At 57.1% G+C, this 16476-nt stretch overlaps 1 protein-coding gene across 1 annotated transcript; it reads left to right on the top strand.

The window, feature by feature from the left end:
- The first annotated feature begins 3167 nt into the window (after positions 1 to 3167).
- Positions 3168 to 5309, top strand: GADD45B (growth arrest and DNA damage inducible beta). The gene is made up of 4 exons (XM_086410283.1): positions 3168 to 3443; positions 3551 to 3652; positions 4068 to 4290; positions 4558 to 5309. Exons 1-4 carry the CDS (start codon positions 3400 to 3402, stop codon positions 4669 to 4671), a joined length of 483 nt encoding a protein of 160 aa, XP_086266409.1. The 5' UTR covers positions 3168 to 3399; the 3' UTR covers positions 4672 to 5309.
- The last annotated feature ends 11167 nt before the right edge of the window (positions 5310 to 16476 follow it).

Genomic DNA, 16476 nt, shown 5'->3' with positions numbered 1-16476 from the left:
TCAAACCCATGCCCCAGCAGCGGAAGCACAGAGACGTAACTGCTGGACCACCAGGTGGTCCTCTTATGTGTGCCTTGAATGCGATGTAAAATTAAATTTTAAAGCACTTACATTTATCAGTTCTAGAGACAAGGGAATCTCATTTGCAAGGTGAGTGTGGATATGCTCAATTCTCTGACTGGGCAAATCCCCAACTCACACGTTCTCCAGGAGGAGGGTGTGGGTTTCCCCCTCGGAAGACAGGGTCACCTCTTCTAGAGCAGACAGGGACATTTTCATGGTTGCACCTACCTTAGGAGCAAAATTTAAGAGGGTGCCCGAAGCTCAATCATCAAGATAAATAGTTCATTTATTTATTTTTCCTCTTTTGGCCATGCTACATGGCATGTGGGATCTTCATTCCCTGTCCAGGGATCAAACTCATGCCCTCTGCATTGGAAACACAGAGTCTTAACCACAGGACTGCCAGGGACGTCCCAAGATAAATACTTTAATGTAACATTTTAAAAAATAAAAATCAATGCAAAAAAAATCATGATGAAGAAAAGCTCAAAATTGGAAATAAAGCCAGGATTTAACCTTGCAAGTGAACAACTCACCTCCCTGCCCTCTACCCCCGACCCTGTCAGATAATGCTTGTTTTAAAACCTGGATTTTTGCTCATCATGGATGGGGGTCTTGGGGCATAGATTTTGGTTAAGAATAGTATATTAAGATATTGTTTATCTTTTTTTTTTCTTTTGGCCTCACCATGTGGCTTGCAGGATCTTAGTTCCCAGACCAGGGATCAAACCTGTCTCTCCTCAGCAGTGGAAGCACAGAGTCCTAACCACTGGACTGCCAGGAAAGTCCCTATAATATTATATTGATGACTGAGTTTTATGGCATTCCTTTAAAATTTGTGCCTGAGGTGAGTACGTTGATTCCCTCACTCTATACCCTGCCCTTGGTCCCAATAAAACTTTGTTGACAAAAAATGGGGTGCACAATAGCCAAATGGTAGAAACAACCCATGTGCCCATCAACAGATGAATGAACTAAATGCAGTCCATCTATACAGTCTAATATTATTCAGCTTCAAAAAGAGGGCAATTGTGACACACACATGAATGAACAACTGTGGATGAGTCTTGAGGATATTACGTTCAGTTAAGTAAGCCAGACTCAAAGGACGAATACAGTATGACTCGATTTATACGAAGTCCCTAAAGGATCAAATTCATAGAGACAAAAAGTCAATGGTGGGTGTCAGGAGATGGGGGTAGCTCGTGTTCCATTCCCAAGAGTTTATTCTGGGGATGATAAAAAAGATTTGGGTCTAGATCACGGTGATTGTTGCCCAGCATTGTGCATGTATATCACGCACTGGTATACTTACAAATATCGAAATGATAAATATCGTGCATATTTTACCATTAAAAAAAAACCCCACAGTAGCCTAGGCAGTTAGTTTGATTAAAAAATTAAATCTATAAAGTTATTTGTCATCCGTTCCGGGTTTTTCACCTCCTCTACACTCCGCCCCTGCCGGTTGGTCCCTTCCGGAACTGCGGACGCAGGGACCTCGCGTGGACACCAGGTGGCGCCGCCGCGCCTCGCAGGGCCCGGGACATTTCGCGCCTCCACGGTGGGCGGCGCGGAGGCGGCGCGATGCGTCAGCGGGACCGCGGGCCGGGGAGCTGGGGGAATCAAGCCGTGGGGCCGAGGCCAGACCCCAGGCTGGCGGGGGTGGGGGTGCAGCTGAGTCATACGGGAGCCCCCGATCGACCGTGGGAGCCAGTCCCACGCGGGCCTGCCCGCCTGGCTCGTGAACTGCTTTCCCAGGGAGATGGCGTGGCTGGCGGCTGTCCGAGCGCGCGGCCGCGCCTGGCGCACACGTGTAACTCCAGCACGAACTAACCGGGGCCTTGGATTAGTGGAGGCCTCACCAAACCTCAGTCTACCCTTTTGCATCCTGCAGATGAGCATAGCCCATGCTTCCCGGGTTCTTAGGGATTCAATGAACCGTGATACGGAGAGCCTGGGACTAAGTGGGCGCTCTATACTTTCAGCGCCCACACCGGAGGGAATAAAAGCGGCCACCATCACAGCAAGCGCGCCAAGCTGGCAGCGCGCAAAGGTGGCAGCGCGTGGCGCACAGATGAACCGGCTCCCCTCGCTCTCTCTCGAGCCTGGATTTCCCCCAACAGAGGCGCGGTGAACAGGGGCAGTCAAACCTTGCAATGCGAGGCGCCTGCAGGGGGCGTGGAGCCTGCGAGGCCGAGCCACCTGCGCCTCCCACGCGCGCCCCACCCTGAAACTCGCAGGATTGTAGAGGGGGTACCGGGTCTCGGCCCTGGGCTCTGCAGCCCCTGGTTCTGGGGAACTCGAGGCGACCTCCCAGACTACCAGGCGACGTTTATCAAGTGCCGCTTGTGTACTCCACTTATTAGTTAATGTTTCCTGCAACCCAATGAGGGCGGTGTGCATTGTCATAGGACAGGTGGGAACTCTGAGGCCGCCTTCGCAGCCTGCAATTTTGGGGATCTAGAGGCGGCCTCCTGCGGCCACCACCGCGTGCTAGGCGCTTACTGTGCATCCCTCACTTTATTTAGGACTCTCTGCAATCTAATGAGGCCAACTTTGCATTTCCATTAGACAGATAAGGGCATAAACGCCCAGAAAGTAAAGTCACCCAGGGGCTGGGGTCCCTGCAGCCTGGTGCGACCCCCACTACCACCACCTAGGGATCGGGCTGCAGACTGGGCTCCCTCTCAGTGTAAAACTCCTGCAGAACCTGGAAAGACTCGGGCCGGGGACTCTCCGGGGACCGGGAGGGGATTCCAGGCCCCCCCGAAAGTCTGGGCCGCCTCGCGCGCTGGAAATCCCGCGCGCGCCCCGAAACGCGGCGCGGCTGCCGGGAAATCAGGAGAAAACTTCTGCTTTTTTTTTTCTTTTCTGGCACTCAAGCTCCCCCCGGCTCCACCCCCCCCGGCGCCCTCCTCCCGGCTCTCGCCCCCACGTGGGGCGCCCCCGCGCGGCGCCCCGCCCCCTCCCTGCCGCCGGCCAACCGAAGCGCGAATTTCTCTCTCCTTTGTGTTTTGTCCAATCGGAGGGGCGAACGGGTCACCGTGGCCACGCCCCCAACTTCTTAGTCTATAAAAGGCGGTGCCGGCGGCTGCAAGCTCAGATCGCTGACGCCGAGGACTCGGATCTTACGGAGTTGCTACTTGGATTATTCTTGCTGAGACACTTGCAATTTTTTTCCGCCTTTTTGGGGGTGGATTTCGCTGCCTTCCGAAGGTCTTAACTAACGCTTGGTCTCCGTGGGAAGGCTTTGGGCTCTCCAGCCTTGGATATTGCATTTTCTTCCTTGAACCTGTCTTAAGGCTGTTTTCCACTGTGGATTATAACTGCAACATGACACTGGAAGAGCTCGTGGCGTGCGACAACGCGGCGCAGAAGTAAGTAGCGGCGTCCCCGCCGCCTGAGGTCGGCCGGGCTGGGCCGGGCGGGGACGGGGCGCCCCGTGCCTGGCCTGGTGCTGATCTCCGCTCTCCCTTGGCCCTAGGATGCAGACGGTGAGCGCCGCGGTGGAGGAGTTGCTGGTGGCCGCGCAGCTCCAGGACCGCCTCACCGTGGGGGTGTACGAGTCGGCCAAGCTGATGAATGTGTGAGTCAGATTCTGTCTCCCGGCTGGGCGCGGGTGGGGACCCTCTCCGCTCTGCAATCTCCCTGCTGCACCCCTCTCTTGCATGGGTCTGGGACACCCCCAAGTGTCCCCATTGTGGGTTGGGGATCTTTCTGCTTGTTTTTTTTTTTTTTTTTTTTTTTTTTTGAGGCGTGGAGGCTGCAGTATGCTAGGGCTACATCACTTGCAAACAGTCGCCTGTTTGTGTCCCTGACTTACCCCCCACCCCCACCCCCGGCCTTTGAACCGAGCATCTTCCCCACTCCAGCATCTGCTTGCAGACGCCATCCCCTGCACACCTGCAGTTGCTTTCTGCTTTTGCAAACTCCCCGCCGAACAGGAAGGGGGGCCCTTCCGAGTCCCCAGCTGACCGACCCATCCCCCTCTGGCCCCTCAGGGATCCCGACAGCGTGGTCCTGTGCCTTCTGGCCATCGACGAGGAAGAGGAGGACGACATCGCCCTGCAGATCCACTTCACGCTTATTCAGTCCTTCTGCTGCGAAAACGACATCGACATCGTGCGGGTGTCGGGGATGCAGCGCTTGGCGCAGCTACTGGGCGAGCCGGCCGAGACCCAGGGCACCACCGAGGCCCGGGACCTGCACTGTCTCCTGGTCACGGTGAGCAAACTGGGTCTCCGCCCTGCCCCACCCCCACCCGGCACCTGGGCCCGTGTTTGTCAACAAAGTGGAGCTGGCCGGTGTGCACCAGCTCAGCGCTCAGCCACGCTTGGCATGTCCCGTGGGCAACCCGCTGGCCTCCAGGCCTCTTCACCCAGAGAGTTATTTTGAGCCAGCCTGTTTTCCCCATGGGAGCCCTGGGAGAGGGAAACTCCCCACCCACTCCTGGGGGCTCCTGCTGAACCCCCTCTTCTCGCTCTCCCACAGAACCCTCACACAGACACCTGGAAAAGCCACGGCCTGGTGGAGGTGGCCAGTTACTGCGAAGAAAGTAGGGGGAACAACCAGTGGGTTCCCTACATCTCCCTCCAGGAGCGCTGAGACCCCGCCGGGCATCGGAAACTTGCTGCCGAAAACAAAACCACATAAATATTTGACCCCCCCTCCCTCCCAGAACAACCCCCCCTCAACAACCCAACCCGTGAGACCATCGGGGGCAGGATCGCTGGAGACTGAAGACAGGAGAGGGAGTGCGCGGCCACCCCAGGGCGGGAAGCTTGGAGCCGGGGGGCCAGCGGCGGCCACTGTGTGAGGAGAAGACAGGACCCGGGCCAGCAGGAGAGGGGACCTGGGAGCTCAGGCCTGGTGACAGAGCAGATGCAGGAGTTGGGGAGGTGCTTGCTTCCCCCACCAAGGAGGGCCTGGGCTCCACACTTCGGGGGTGGGGTGGGACTGACTGCAGCCCCCACCCTTCTTGAGACCGGAGCTGACATCTGCAAAAAACGGGCCTTGGTTGGCCGAGGGTCGGCACCCAGGCCAGGACAGTACTTTGGGACTTGGGAGCAGGGGCTCATGTTGCTCTGTACCCATGAACTCCCAGCTTGCAAACTCATTATATTGACAATCTATTTTGTTACTTGCACTTGTTACTTGAACCACTGAAAGACAGAGGGGAAGCTTACAGATACATATATTTTTACTTCTACTATGATGGCCTTGTAATAAATTTTTAAAGCTTCTGGGTTCTTGTGTATTTGCAATCCAGCCTCTGTGAGGGACCAGCCCCCCCAACCCCCCACCCCCAGACTCCAGCAGTGTGCCCCTGCACCCCCTCCTGCAGGCTCACCAGGAAGTGTTACTTAAGTCCGAGTTAGCCGCTCCAGGCTCCTTGCAAAAACAGTGCCTCTTCTCTCTGCAGCCGGCGCCACCCAAGTCCAACAAATCTTTGCCTCTTTTTTTTCTTCTCCTCCCGTCCTGCCCCGTAGCAATTAAAAGACCGGTTTATTACGAAACCTGGCCGCCGTGCGGCTGCTGTTACTGGCGGTGCTGGAGCCAACCCCAGGTTCTGGGCACATGAAGACGCACCCCTGGGGGGCTGGCTGCAGCCCCTGCCTGTTCAGCCGCCACCGCAGCCCAGCTCCAGAGAGGTCAAGGGGCCACCTGTGACCACACAGCGAGGTGGGCTTGGAGCTCAGAGCTGCCTCTGGGCTCGGGCCTAGCAAGAAGAACTTTGGGGATTCCCCAGAGGGCACCCCCCACCCAAGCCTGCTCCATCCCAGGATGGGCCTCTTCACTCCACTGAAGAAAAAAAATTTTTTTTCATTCCTGAAACTAAAATCAACAAGCAGAAAAATACCCCAGGAAGTCGTGCTCCCGGCCCAGCTGGGCTTGGCACGCGGCTACGTTTTGCCTCTAAATCGAAACTGCGAAGCCTGGCCGTCCACCTCCTTGTTCTACCAAAGTCTCAAGTGGGTGACCCCCTGCGGCGGGGGTGCGGGGCGGTTAGGAGGGCAGCCCGGCTGGAACTCCGGCTTCAGTCTTCCTGCCCGGAGCCTGCGGAGTGGGCTCGCGACACCTGTGCAACACACCCCCTCCCCTCAGCGCTGCACCTCGGGCCTGGGAACCAGGTTGCGGGGGGGCGACCCGACCCGGGGACCAGCCCAGGCCGCGACCTTTCCACGGAGCCCCACGTGGGCGCGTGAGGAAAACCCCGACGGCCCCGGGGGAGTCACGGGGCTCGGGGGAGCCCCGCCGGGGGAGGATGGGGGAGTGAAAAGAGCAAGGGGAAGTCCCAGAGGGGGAGGTGGGGGCGGGGCGGGGATCCCTCCTGGAGGGGAGATCTGAGGGGTGGAGGAGACGCAGAAGCAGCCGTGATGGAGTAAGGACAGTTCCACTCAGCACAGGGGAGGGGGCGGAATCCCAGTAGGGGGTGGGGGAGGGGAGGTTCTATAAGTGGAGAGACCGGAGCCCTGGAGGGTGGAGGTGGGAGTTTGAAGAGAAAGGGGTGTGGGGCGAGGGGGCACCCAGAGCGGGAGGGGGAGAAGGGCCAAGGAATCCCTGTAGTGGGTGGGCGCGCGAAGTGAGAGAGAAGACTTGAGTGGGTGGAGGAGGAGCCAACAGTCCGAGGGGAGAGGGGAGGGGGTTCCTGCTGGAGTTGGGAGGTGAGGGGACGGAAGGCCCGCGTGATGAAAGTGGCCTGTGAGGGGGTGGGGGGGGATGGGGCGAAGGATCCCTGAGATAGGGCCCAGAGAAGGGAGAGGGAGCAGAGGCCGAGACCTCAGAGTGGGGGGCGGGGCGCGGCGCGACGCGGAAGGACTAAGGTGGGGGGGGGGTTCATTGTCCCAGAGCTGATCTGGAGATCCCCCAGTCGGGTCAGCTTGTGGGAAAGCTCCCGCTGGCTCCGCCTGTGGGTGTGGGCCGCTCTGTCCCCGTCCTGACCTTGGCCACACAGAAAGGCCGTATGACCTCTGACCCTCTCCTCCCTAAGTCTCCTGTGCAGTGGGGGCACGATCCCAGGCCCCTGGGCTCCAAGGAGACACAGGGCATGGGTAGGACCTCGGCTGTGTGACCCTGAGCTGGTACCTTAACTTCTCTGTGCCTTTAAAGTTTCCCTTTCTGAAAAGGGGGAATAATAATGCTACCTGCCTGCCTCATAAATTGCTGAGGTTAAACGAAATATATATTCCTCAGATTAGCTTCCCTGACATAGAATGTATTAAGAGGATTACCCATTATTACGACGAGGGCTATTATCAGCACTGTTATGTCCCCTGCATTTCCAGAATCGTCTCCTTTAATCCTCGCACAGCCATCCTGTGAATTAGCAGAGCCGAGACTAGGGTGAGGCGAGCGGCACACACTTTCCGTGCAAAATTTAAGGCACCAAGCGCCCAAAAACTCAGTCGGCAAGATGAAGAATATTTTCAAGCAATATTTTTAACTCGGATGCAAACATTAAAAAAAAGACAGAGAAAATCCCCTGGGGACCAAAACCTGTAAATCATGAGAGGATTAGCTGATTTGTCCCTCTGCTTCTTCGCGGGCAGGGTTCCTGACCGGGTTTGATTTAAACTTCGGATATTTGGCTCTTTGCAGGCAAAGAACCGAGGGCTCGTAGGGGGCGTGGCTTTTCACATGGGCGTGACTTCTTAGGGGCGTGGTTTCCAGGAGAGGCTAACCAACGCTTTGAACTCGGCTGCCACTGCGCGAACACGGGAACGTTCGTCATGGCTCTTACGTTCTCACTCTAGTTCTCCCATTATTATTACTACTATTGCTCCTGCTGTCGTTAAAAAAAGCATTGAGTCTTCCTGACGGAACCCGGAACCCAAGGGCTGTACCGAGGAGTTAACAGCAGCTCGTTGATTCAGTCTTCTCTGCATGCAAACACCCTTAAACTTGACCACTGTCCACTGAGGACGATGCTGTTGTTCCATCTTCCAGTAGAGAAGCCTGAGGTCCAGCGTGGAGGAGCCCGGGCTTGGCCAGGAGTCTTAAAAACCCAGGGGTACAGGGATCGGGCAGGTTGCACCCTAATAAACTCCTGCCCCCACCAGATTTCAGGGTGGAGTGGCCATAGGTCACCAAGGCTTGGCCACTACTGCAGGTACCCCCTCGCTGAGGCTTCCACTGCTGAGGGCTGGGTACCAGGAGCCAGAGGGTACAGGCCAGCACTCTTTCTCAGCTGGGTACATGCCTGACTGGGGTGCACGCTCCTCTCAGGGTACCCACACTCGCACACACATTAGCTGTCACCCCCATCCTCCTCTAGACCCGACAATCACGAATCCACTCTTTTATCTCTGTGGATTTCCTTGTTCTGGAGTTTCGTAGAAATGGAATCCCATGTTCTATGGCCTTCTGTGTCTTAACTTTTCTCACCTGCATTGTATCTGGGGGCTTATCTGTTTTGCAGGGTGTGTGTCCCTGCCAAAGTTTGAACTTGTATTGCCTACTCTGTGTCCCTGGGACCCCAGCAGCACCAGCACCTCCCTGAAGCCCAGAATCTGTGGAGGCGTCCCACCCCACCCCTGGCGTGCGTCACTGCACACCCACCCTAGGTCCAGTTGCTGCTTGCACACCTGGCCCTCTAACCTCTGCCCAGAACCCTTTGTCCTTCCCTTTCGGCAAGCTAACACCCACACACCCTCTTGTCCTCACCTCACCTGCCTCCTCCTCAGGGAAGCCCTCCAGGCAGGCAGGACCCCTGAAAGCCTGTCTCCTGGCTCCATCTGCTTCCCCTACCTCACCCCCGTCTTGGAGGGTTTGGAATGACACTTCATCCTGCCACCCCCTGTGCCTTAACTGTCTCCTGGGTTAGGCTTCAGATTCAACTGGGCTGGGTGTGTGTATTAGTCAGTCATGTCCGACACTGTGATCCCATGGACTGTAGCCTGCCAGGCTCCTCTGTCTGTGGAATTCTCCAGGCAAGAATACTGGAGTGGGTTGCCATTTCCTCCTCCAGGGGATCTTCCCCACCCAGGGATCAAACCTGGGTCTCCTGCATTGTGGGCAGATTCTTTACCATCTGTGTTTTTCTCACCTCCTCCCTCCACCCCCACCAGGCCCCTCATGGCCAAGCCCCTCGTGGTACCCTCAGTGCTCCTGGTGTGAAGATTCAAGGCCAGATCTGGACGAATGAATAACCAGAGATTGACCCATCGGTCATCTGGGTGACCTAGGACAGACTGTTTTGTCCCTAAAGAACACATACACTGACCTGCCAAGGGCTGGGGGCCCAGCCAGACACAGTGACACCACCTCGTCAGGGAAGCTGGAAGGCTGTGGAGGCCACGCCCTTGGGAAAATTGTTTCTCCTCTTTGGGCTCAGTTTCCTTATCTGTACAATGGGCACATGAATAGGAGTGCTCATCTCTGGGGCGTTGTGAGCATTAAATGAGTGAAAATATGCAAGGCATTTAGAGCAGCTGGGAGAGATTTCCAGGAGAGCTGGTTGGTATGTGACTATTTATCTGATTCTTTCTACCTGTGCTGGGCCTCTGCCTCTCAGTGTCCCTGTGAGTCGAGATCCCTCTCTGAAACTTCGTAGCTACGCATCTAGGTGGTTGGATCTGTGTCACTACATGGGGTCCCTGAAGTTCATGTGCACAAGTGGCCAGGTCTTGCTGTCTTGCAGTCCTAAAAGTGTGTTCAAATGTTGCTCCCAGGGTCAAGCCCTGTCCCCTGGCCTCTGCAAACCCCCACCAAGTACTTCCTAGGTCCTCCCCTTGGCCCATGGTCCCTGTCTGGTGTGTTCCCCCTCCAACCCCACAGTGCCTCACCTGCTCTTTTTTTTCTCTCCTGACCCCGGTACCCAGGCAGAGGGCGTGGCCTCCGTATTAGATTATGGGGGGTGGTGGCAGTATTTCCCTGGGCACAGGCAGTGGGGAGTGTTGGAGGAGCCTGGCCTTGTCTGCTAGAAAGGGGAAGTCTGGGAATGATGGCCCCTCCCCCACAGCTGCACACCAAGGTGTCTGGAAGACCTGCAGCCTGCGGGCCCCAGACCCACCCTCCAGTGTAGAGAGGGGGGCTCCAGGTAGACAAGTTCACCATCACCCCACAGCCTTGCAGATGGGTACCCAGGGACCCACGGTGATCGCCTGCAGAGACCCAGAGTGACACACAGCCTGAGTGACACCCCTACCCCTAGGATGCCCGGGGATTAGCACGTGCATGCAAACACACACACGCATAGAGCAGCTCCATCTGAAGAGGGCGGGGGTCAGTCTGCAGTCCCTCCCTATTCTTTCCTGCTTCCTTGTTCTTCCTCGTTCCCACCCATCCCCTGCTCCCGGGTGCCAGGTTCCCAAGCTCCCGCAGCTGCTCTGGGATGGAGTGGGGTGAGGGGCGTCGCGGAGGAGCCTACGACCTTCTTGCACACGTGTGCGCGCCTGCCCCAGGCGTGAGCGTGCAATTGCCTGCGTGCAGGCGCGGGATGGCGTTTGTACCAACGCGTACACAGCAGGAGCACCATAAGTGCCTTTGGGTCTGCTGGCAGGGCAGTGGAAGGGCAGAGTTCAGGCCCGAGGGGGAAGGGCAATCGCAGAGCTCGGGATTCGAATCTCGTTTTGGCGGTTAACCAGCTATCGGTGTGCGCAAGCTTGACTCAGTTTCCCCCTCCGCAAAAGGGAAAGTCTAACCACCCTCCCACATGGCGAGGCGAAGTAGATAATACACCACAGCGCCCGGCCGGGAGAACGCTTATTACCCCTTCCCTCCACCCCGCCCTCCCGCCAGACACTGGGCGGGGGGCGCTGACCCAGGCCCCAGACGCCCCTCCCTTCCCAGCAGGCAGGAGTCCCGGCCTCCTCGATCCTTAAATTGGATAATTGGAGACAGAGGCGGGTGTGTGTGAGACAGAAACTCCCGAGTGGGCGAAATGCAGAGACCTGTCCCCCGAGTTTCCCCACGTCCCGACCCTCACCAGCGCCCCGCGGGTGCGTCCTGGGCGCGCAGCCTCAGCGCCCGCCGCCGACCCCCTCCTGTCCCCCGCGGTGCCAGCCTTCCTGTGGTGCCCGCCAGGCGCGGTGTCTGCGGCTGCCCCGGCGTGGAGGCGGGGTGGGGTGGGGGGGGGGGTGTCCAGGCCGGCGGCTGCCCTAGCGGCGTCTCCCCCCTCAGGCCCTGGCGGCGGGCGGCCGGGCCGAGGGCGGGGCGTCTGCACAGACCCTCCTTTTGTGAGCGGCGCCTTCCCCGGGCGGCCTGGCGCGCAGGGCCCGGGCACCGCGCCAGCCCCGGAATAGCCTCCCTGCCCCGCCGGCCGCCCCACGCCCCGCCGGAGCCGCCTGACCTGCCGGGCCAGGCGCGGGGGTGGGGAGCCGGCCGCGGAGGCGCAGGGCTGCGCGCGTGAGGCCTGCCGTGCGGAGCTCCTCTCGGCTGCAGACGCCCACGGGGATCAGCCCCGGTCCGATCTGCGTGCAGGGCCTTCCTTGGGCAGCCCCCTCTCCTCCCTGCAAATGCTACTGTGGGCGGCCCTCCTTCTGAGCGCAAGGCTTACTGCGTGCGGGTACCCACCTGCCTGCAAACACCTGCGGAGAGGACCGCCCTCCGTGCGTGCGTCGCCCACGGTGTGCAGACACTGACGTTAAACAGCACTGTATGTGGCACCTGAGTGCGTGCCTGCATCCACTGTGCACAGGCACTGACAGGCTCACCAATGCCTCTCAGCAGGCACTGAGACGGCTGTGCCCTCCAACACCCGCGTCTGTGCAGGCTCCAGGAGCAGATGGAAACCCTCCTGTCGCATACCTTCACAGGCAAGCACCACGTGAGGGCCCCAAGACTGCAAATTCTTCCCCAGGTCAAACATTCTCTGTACAGACCTCCGACCCCAGGCGGATTTGGGGGGGGGCACTCCCTGAGACCTGGGACCCTCTGCAAGGGGCCCCTGTGTGTGCCTCAGTTTCCCCTCCAGAGTCTCTACTGGTTCTGGCTGTGAGGGGCTTCGAAGGAAGTAGAGGAAGCCAGCTGCACACTCCCCCCTCCACCTGTGGGTCTGGGCAGTGGACACAGGCCGGCAAGGCTGGGGGCAGGGCCTCTCCTAATCAGCTTCCTGGAAGCCCAGGGGGCAGGTGCAAAGGCAGGCAAGCTCCGCAGGCAGCTCGCCAGCGGGTGGCTTCCCTGAAACTGGGCACAGCAGCTGGGAGAGGTTTCCGGGCCCGCCCGGCCCCACCTGGCCGGGGGCACTCTCGGCACATGGGTGGGGCCTGCAGGCAATGCCAAGGAGGAGCCTGGCTTGGCCTGCACATGCCTGCACAGGAGCCACTGGGGACGCTCAGGCACACACACACACACACACACACACACACACACACACACACCCTGTGTGCCAGCATGTGTGAACCCTGTAGCCCACGGGCCAACATGTGTGCTGTGCACACACACAGGCTTGCATTCACTTGTGGGTTGTATGCTAACCACAAGACACAGGCGATGGCCCCCAGGTCTGTGTTCGGCCTTAGGCTCCTGTGTGTCTCCAGTGTCAGTTAAGTATTTGCGGAGTGAACCATAGTAAGTGGAAACATCATTATGCAATGATGTACCAAGTGTTCATCAAGTGCTGGGCACTTGTACCTCCAGGAAGAACAGAAAGATCCCTGGACTGACATTCTAGACATATATGCAGGGTGTGAACAAGTTCACACTTGTGCACACTTGGGGGTACCATGCACATGGATCAGGAAACACCTGCTGCTTCTGCTGCTAAGTCACTTCAGTTGTCTCCAACTCTGTGTGACCCTATAGACGGGAGCCCACCAGGCTCCCCTGTCCCTGGGATTCTCCAAGCAAGAACACTGGAGTGGGTTGCCATTTCCTTCTCCAATGGATGCAAGTGAAAAGTGAAAGTGAAGTCGCTCAGCTGTGTCCGACTCTTTGCGACCCCATGGACTGCAGCCTAACAGGCTCCTCCGTCCATGGGATTTTCCAGGTAAGAGTACTGGAGTGGGGTGCCATCACCTTCTTTGAGGAAACACCTGAGGCCACCTTCATTCATTCATCTGCAGAAACCAGAGTCAGGTATGCACACACTGGCCTTGTGGAGAAATGCTTTCCTAGACACACAGTTTCCCCTCTTCTCTGCCTGAAATCTGCTTGTGTTCTCCATCTGCCAGCCTGCTCCGGACCTGCCTTCCTGAGGCCCCTGGGTGTCCACACCTGGGTTTTGAGGGGCTCTTCTGGGCATGATGAACCCTGCCCCTGACCTTTTGAACATCTATTACCAGGTGGCACTGCGGCCTGGATTTCCACCCTTTGAAATTCTTCTTAGTCTTAGGTTATGTCTGCAGAAGCCTCCAGAAAAACACAGTCAGAGTTGGCAGGATCTGAGCTGTGAGGAGTTGGGGGAGCTTGGAGAGGTGGCTCCTGGATCCCCCAGAAACCATCCTTCCATTTTTCAGCTTGGCAAACTGAGGCCCAGAGGGGAGGGGGAACTGTGAGAAGCGGATGATGCCGCCGGTCCCCTCTTGCCCCTCTTTCAGCCCAAACAGTAGGTTCCCACAGACAGCAGCCAGGGTGGGGACAGGAAGGTGGGGACCATGCGGGGGGAAGTGGGGAGGAAGCCTGGGGGGAGATGGCCTGTCTGCGTCCTGGAGACAGAGAGTGAGGCTAGTGGCCCAGAAACGCCCACCTCGGGAGACAGACACACTCACGGTGACAGAGACCCAATCTGGGACACACAGACATGCTTCCCCTTCCTGTCTTGGTTCAGAGGCTTCCTCCCCCGCCTCCAGATGGGGCTCCTGGGGTGCCTGCCCTGCCAGTGTGTCTATGTGTGTGTGTAGGTGACATGCATGTGTATGTTTTTGTGTGTATGAGTGTACCTGTGGTTTTTTTGTGTGTAATTGTGTATGTGGACACTTGTTTAGCTGTGTGTGCATGTTTTTGTGGGTGCCCATGTGTGCACTTGTATGAACACACGTGTGCTTCTTGTGTATTTATAAGTGTGCATGCATGTGTTTGTGTGGATGTGTTTTGTGTGTGTTTCTATGCCCATGTATATTTTTAGGGGCCACATCTTGCAGCTTACGGAATCTTTGTTCCCCAACACCAGGGATCGAACCCGCGCCCCCTGCGGTGCTCAGAGTCCTAACCACTGGACCACCAGGGAAGTCAATGTGCATACGTATTTTTGTATTATGTCCACACACGTGCTTTCATGCTCATGTGTTTGTGTGTTGTGTATGTGCTCACAGATGTGTGTGTGTGTTGGAGAGGGAGGCTCCAGTGCTCCAGGTGTCCCCAAGACCCAAGCTTCATATTTGGGGACCTGGGGTTTGAGGCTACTTGCACACGCACAGACACATGCACAGATACAAGCAGCAACAACAAGGGGAATAATAGTAACAGCTGGCATCTCCTGTTGCGTTACTAAGTAATGGGCACTTTTCTAAACACCTTACTTTCAGGACTTTCCTGGTGGTCCAGTGGTTAGGACTCTGACTTCCAATGCAGGATGCTACAAGGGCCAAAACATATAAAACAGAAGCAATATTGTAACAAGTTCAGTAAAGACTTTAAAAATGGACCATTAAAAAAATACCTTTTAAAAAAAAATCTAACTTTTTTTTTGAAGACAAGTCTATAGAAATCTAATTTGTAAACAGTAAGTTTATACTTTTTAGGTGTGTGATTTGGTGAGTGTGGACAAAAGGATACAGTTGTATAACCCTTACATAATAGAGGCTGAGAGCAGGCCAACACTCCGGACTTCCTTCCCTTCCTGCGCTTTGCATAGTCCAACCCTCCCCCACAACCAGCCCCTGCCACCACCCATCTCCCCCATCCCTAGGCTTCAGCCTTTTTCAGGAAGTCACATACACAGGATCACACAGTATCCAGCCTTCTGAGTCTGGCTCTTGAACTTAGCACAGGGCAGCTGAGACCCATCACGTTGCTGCCTGTGTAAGCAGTTTGTCCCCTTAAAAAAAAAGATTACCATTCAGATGCCATGAAATTCACCCCTTTGAAGGGTATAATTCAGTGGCTTCTAGTGGATTCAGACTTGTGCAACCATCATCTTTAATTCCAAAATATTTTTATCACCCTCTAGAACCAGCCTGGCTCCACAAGCAGGCACTCCCCAGGCCTCCCCGCCACCCCTGACAACCAGAATCCCACTCTCTGTGTCTGTGGATTGGCCTGTTCTGGACATTTCCTATCAAAAGGATCGCATCCTGTGTGGCCTTCTGGGTCTGCTTCTCTTACTGAGGGGAAATATTTCAAAGTCAGTTTGTTTTATTGCTGGCTAATATTGTATGTATGGCCTGACCTGTTTACCTGTTCACTTGGGACAGATAACTGGGGTTGTTTACAGTTTCTGGTGATAAAGAATAAAGCTGCTAGTGGGGTCTGGGTGTGGAGCCAAGTAATCATTTCTCTTGGATAGACCCAGGAGTGGAGTCACTGGGCCGCCTCCCGTGTGTAAACACCTCACATTTCTTAATTTATTCCTCATAATATAGGAGGTGAGAACTATTATTGATCCATCTCATACATAAGGGAAGTGAACGCTTCGACAGATCTCTCACACTTGCACTCGCGCGCGCGCGCACACACACACACCTGCTGGCTGGGATCTTGCCTCCAGCACCCATTGGAGACCCGCCAGATTCCACGCACATGTCCAGGGCTCCCCACGGCGCATACAGCAGGCAGCGTAGTTGTCACGCCCTACACCCCCAGAACAGACGCCGGTGGGGCTTGCAGACCCAGACGTGCTGCAGACACACTGCGATTTGTTCATCTTTCCAGCCAACCCGTCTAGTCCTGACAGTAATTAGCTCCCAGACTGGCGCGGAGACGGTGAACAGGCTCAGAGTCATCGCGGCGGCCCCACGCCCACAGGCCACCGGCACTCGACAGTGAGTGTGTGTCCAGGCTAAGCCCCCACCTCCCCACGCCAGATAACATGGACAGGCCCTGGTTGGTATGAGGTGGATTATATTATGTATGAGATGGATCCCAGGCGAGGGATTCCCACCCACTCCCTAGAGCTAGCCGGGTTCCCGCACGCAGGCCTACGGTGCCTTCCACACGAGATCATGCCCGTGAACTTGTGCACGCCCGCACCCCGCAAGCGCGCGTCCCTGCGGGCGCCCGGGCACTCTGCGCTCCGGGAGCGTGCACTCTCGCTCCCCGGACCCGCGTTGGCAGCGGTAGGGGTGGCGGAATGGGAGGGGCCCAGCAGGATCACGCCGCGCCCCGCCCCGCCGCCCGGGCCGGAAGATCTGCGGCGGCAGCGGGCGCTGGCGTCACGGGTTTCCATTGGGGCCTCCGCGCGGGGGCCGGGATTCCCTGGCGCAGAAACGCTTGTGACGGCGGCGCCGGCCTGCGTCGGCCGCGCGGGGAGGCTGGACCCGGCTGGGATGACATCAGCCCCAGCGTTTGTGGAGCCGGCCTGGGAGGGGAGGG

The sequence above is a fragment of the Bos grunniens genome, chromosome 7 (genome assembly GCF_055505025.1).
Source record: "Bos grunniens cultivar Pamir isolate PY7600 chromosome 7, Bosgru_T2T1.0, whole genome shotgun sequence".
NCBI classification, from domain to species: Eukaryota; Metazoa; Chordata; class Mammalia; order Artiodactyla; family Bovidae; genus Bos; species Bos grunniens.
Note: the sequence above shows the minus strand (reverse complement) of the source record. Positions and strands in the feature narration are given on the sequence as shown.

Bases quoted from the DNA above. Each gene is read 5' to 3' on its own strand.
- GADD45B (XM_086410283.1), top strand. From the start codon at position 3,400: ATGACACTGGAAGAGCTCGTGGCGTGCGACAACGCGGCGCAGAA. The intron at 3,444-3,550 runs GTAAGTAGCGGC...CCTTGGCCCTAG, and splicing joins TGCGACAACGCGGCGCAGAA to GATGCAGACGGTGAGCGCCG. The intron at 4,291-4,557 runs GTGAGCAAACTG...GCTCTCCCACAG, and splicing joins TGCACTGTCTCCTGGTCACG to AACCCTCACACAGACACCTG.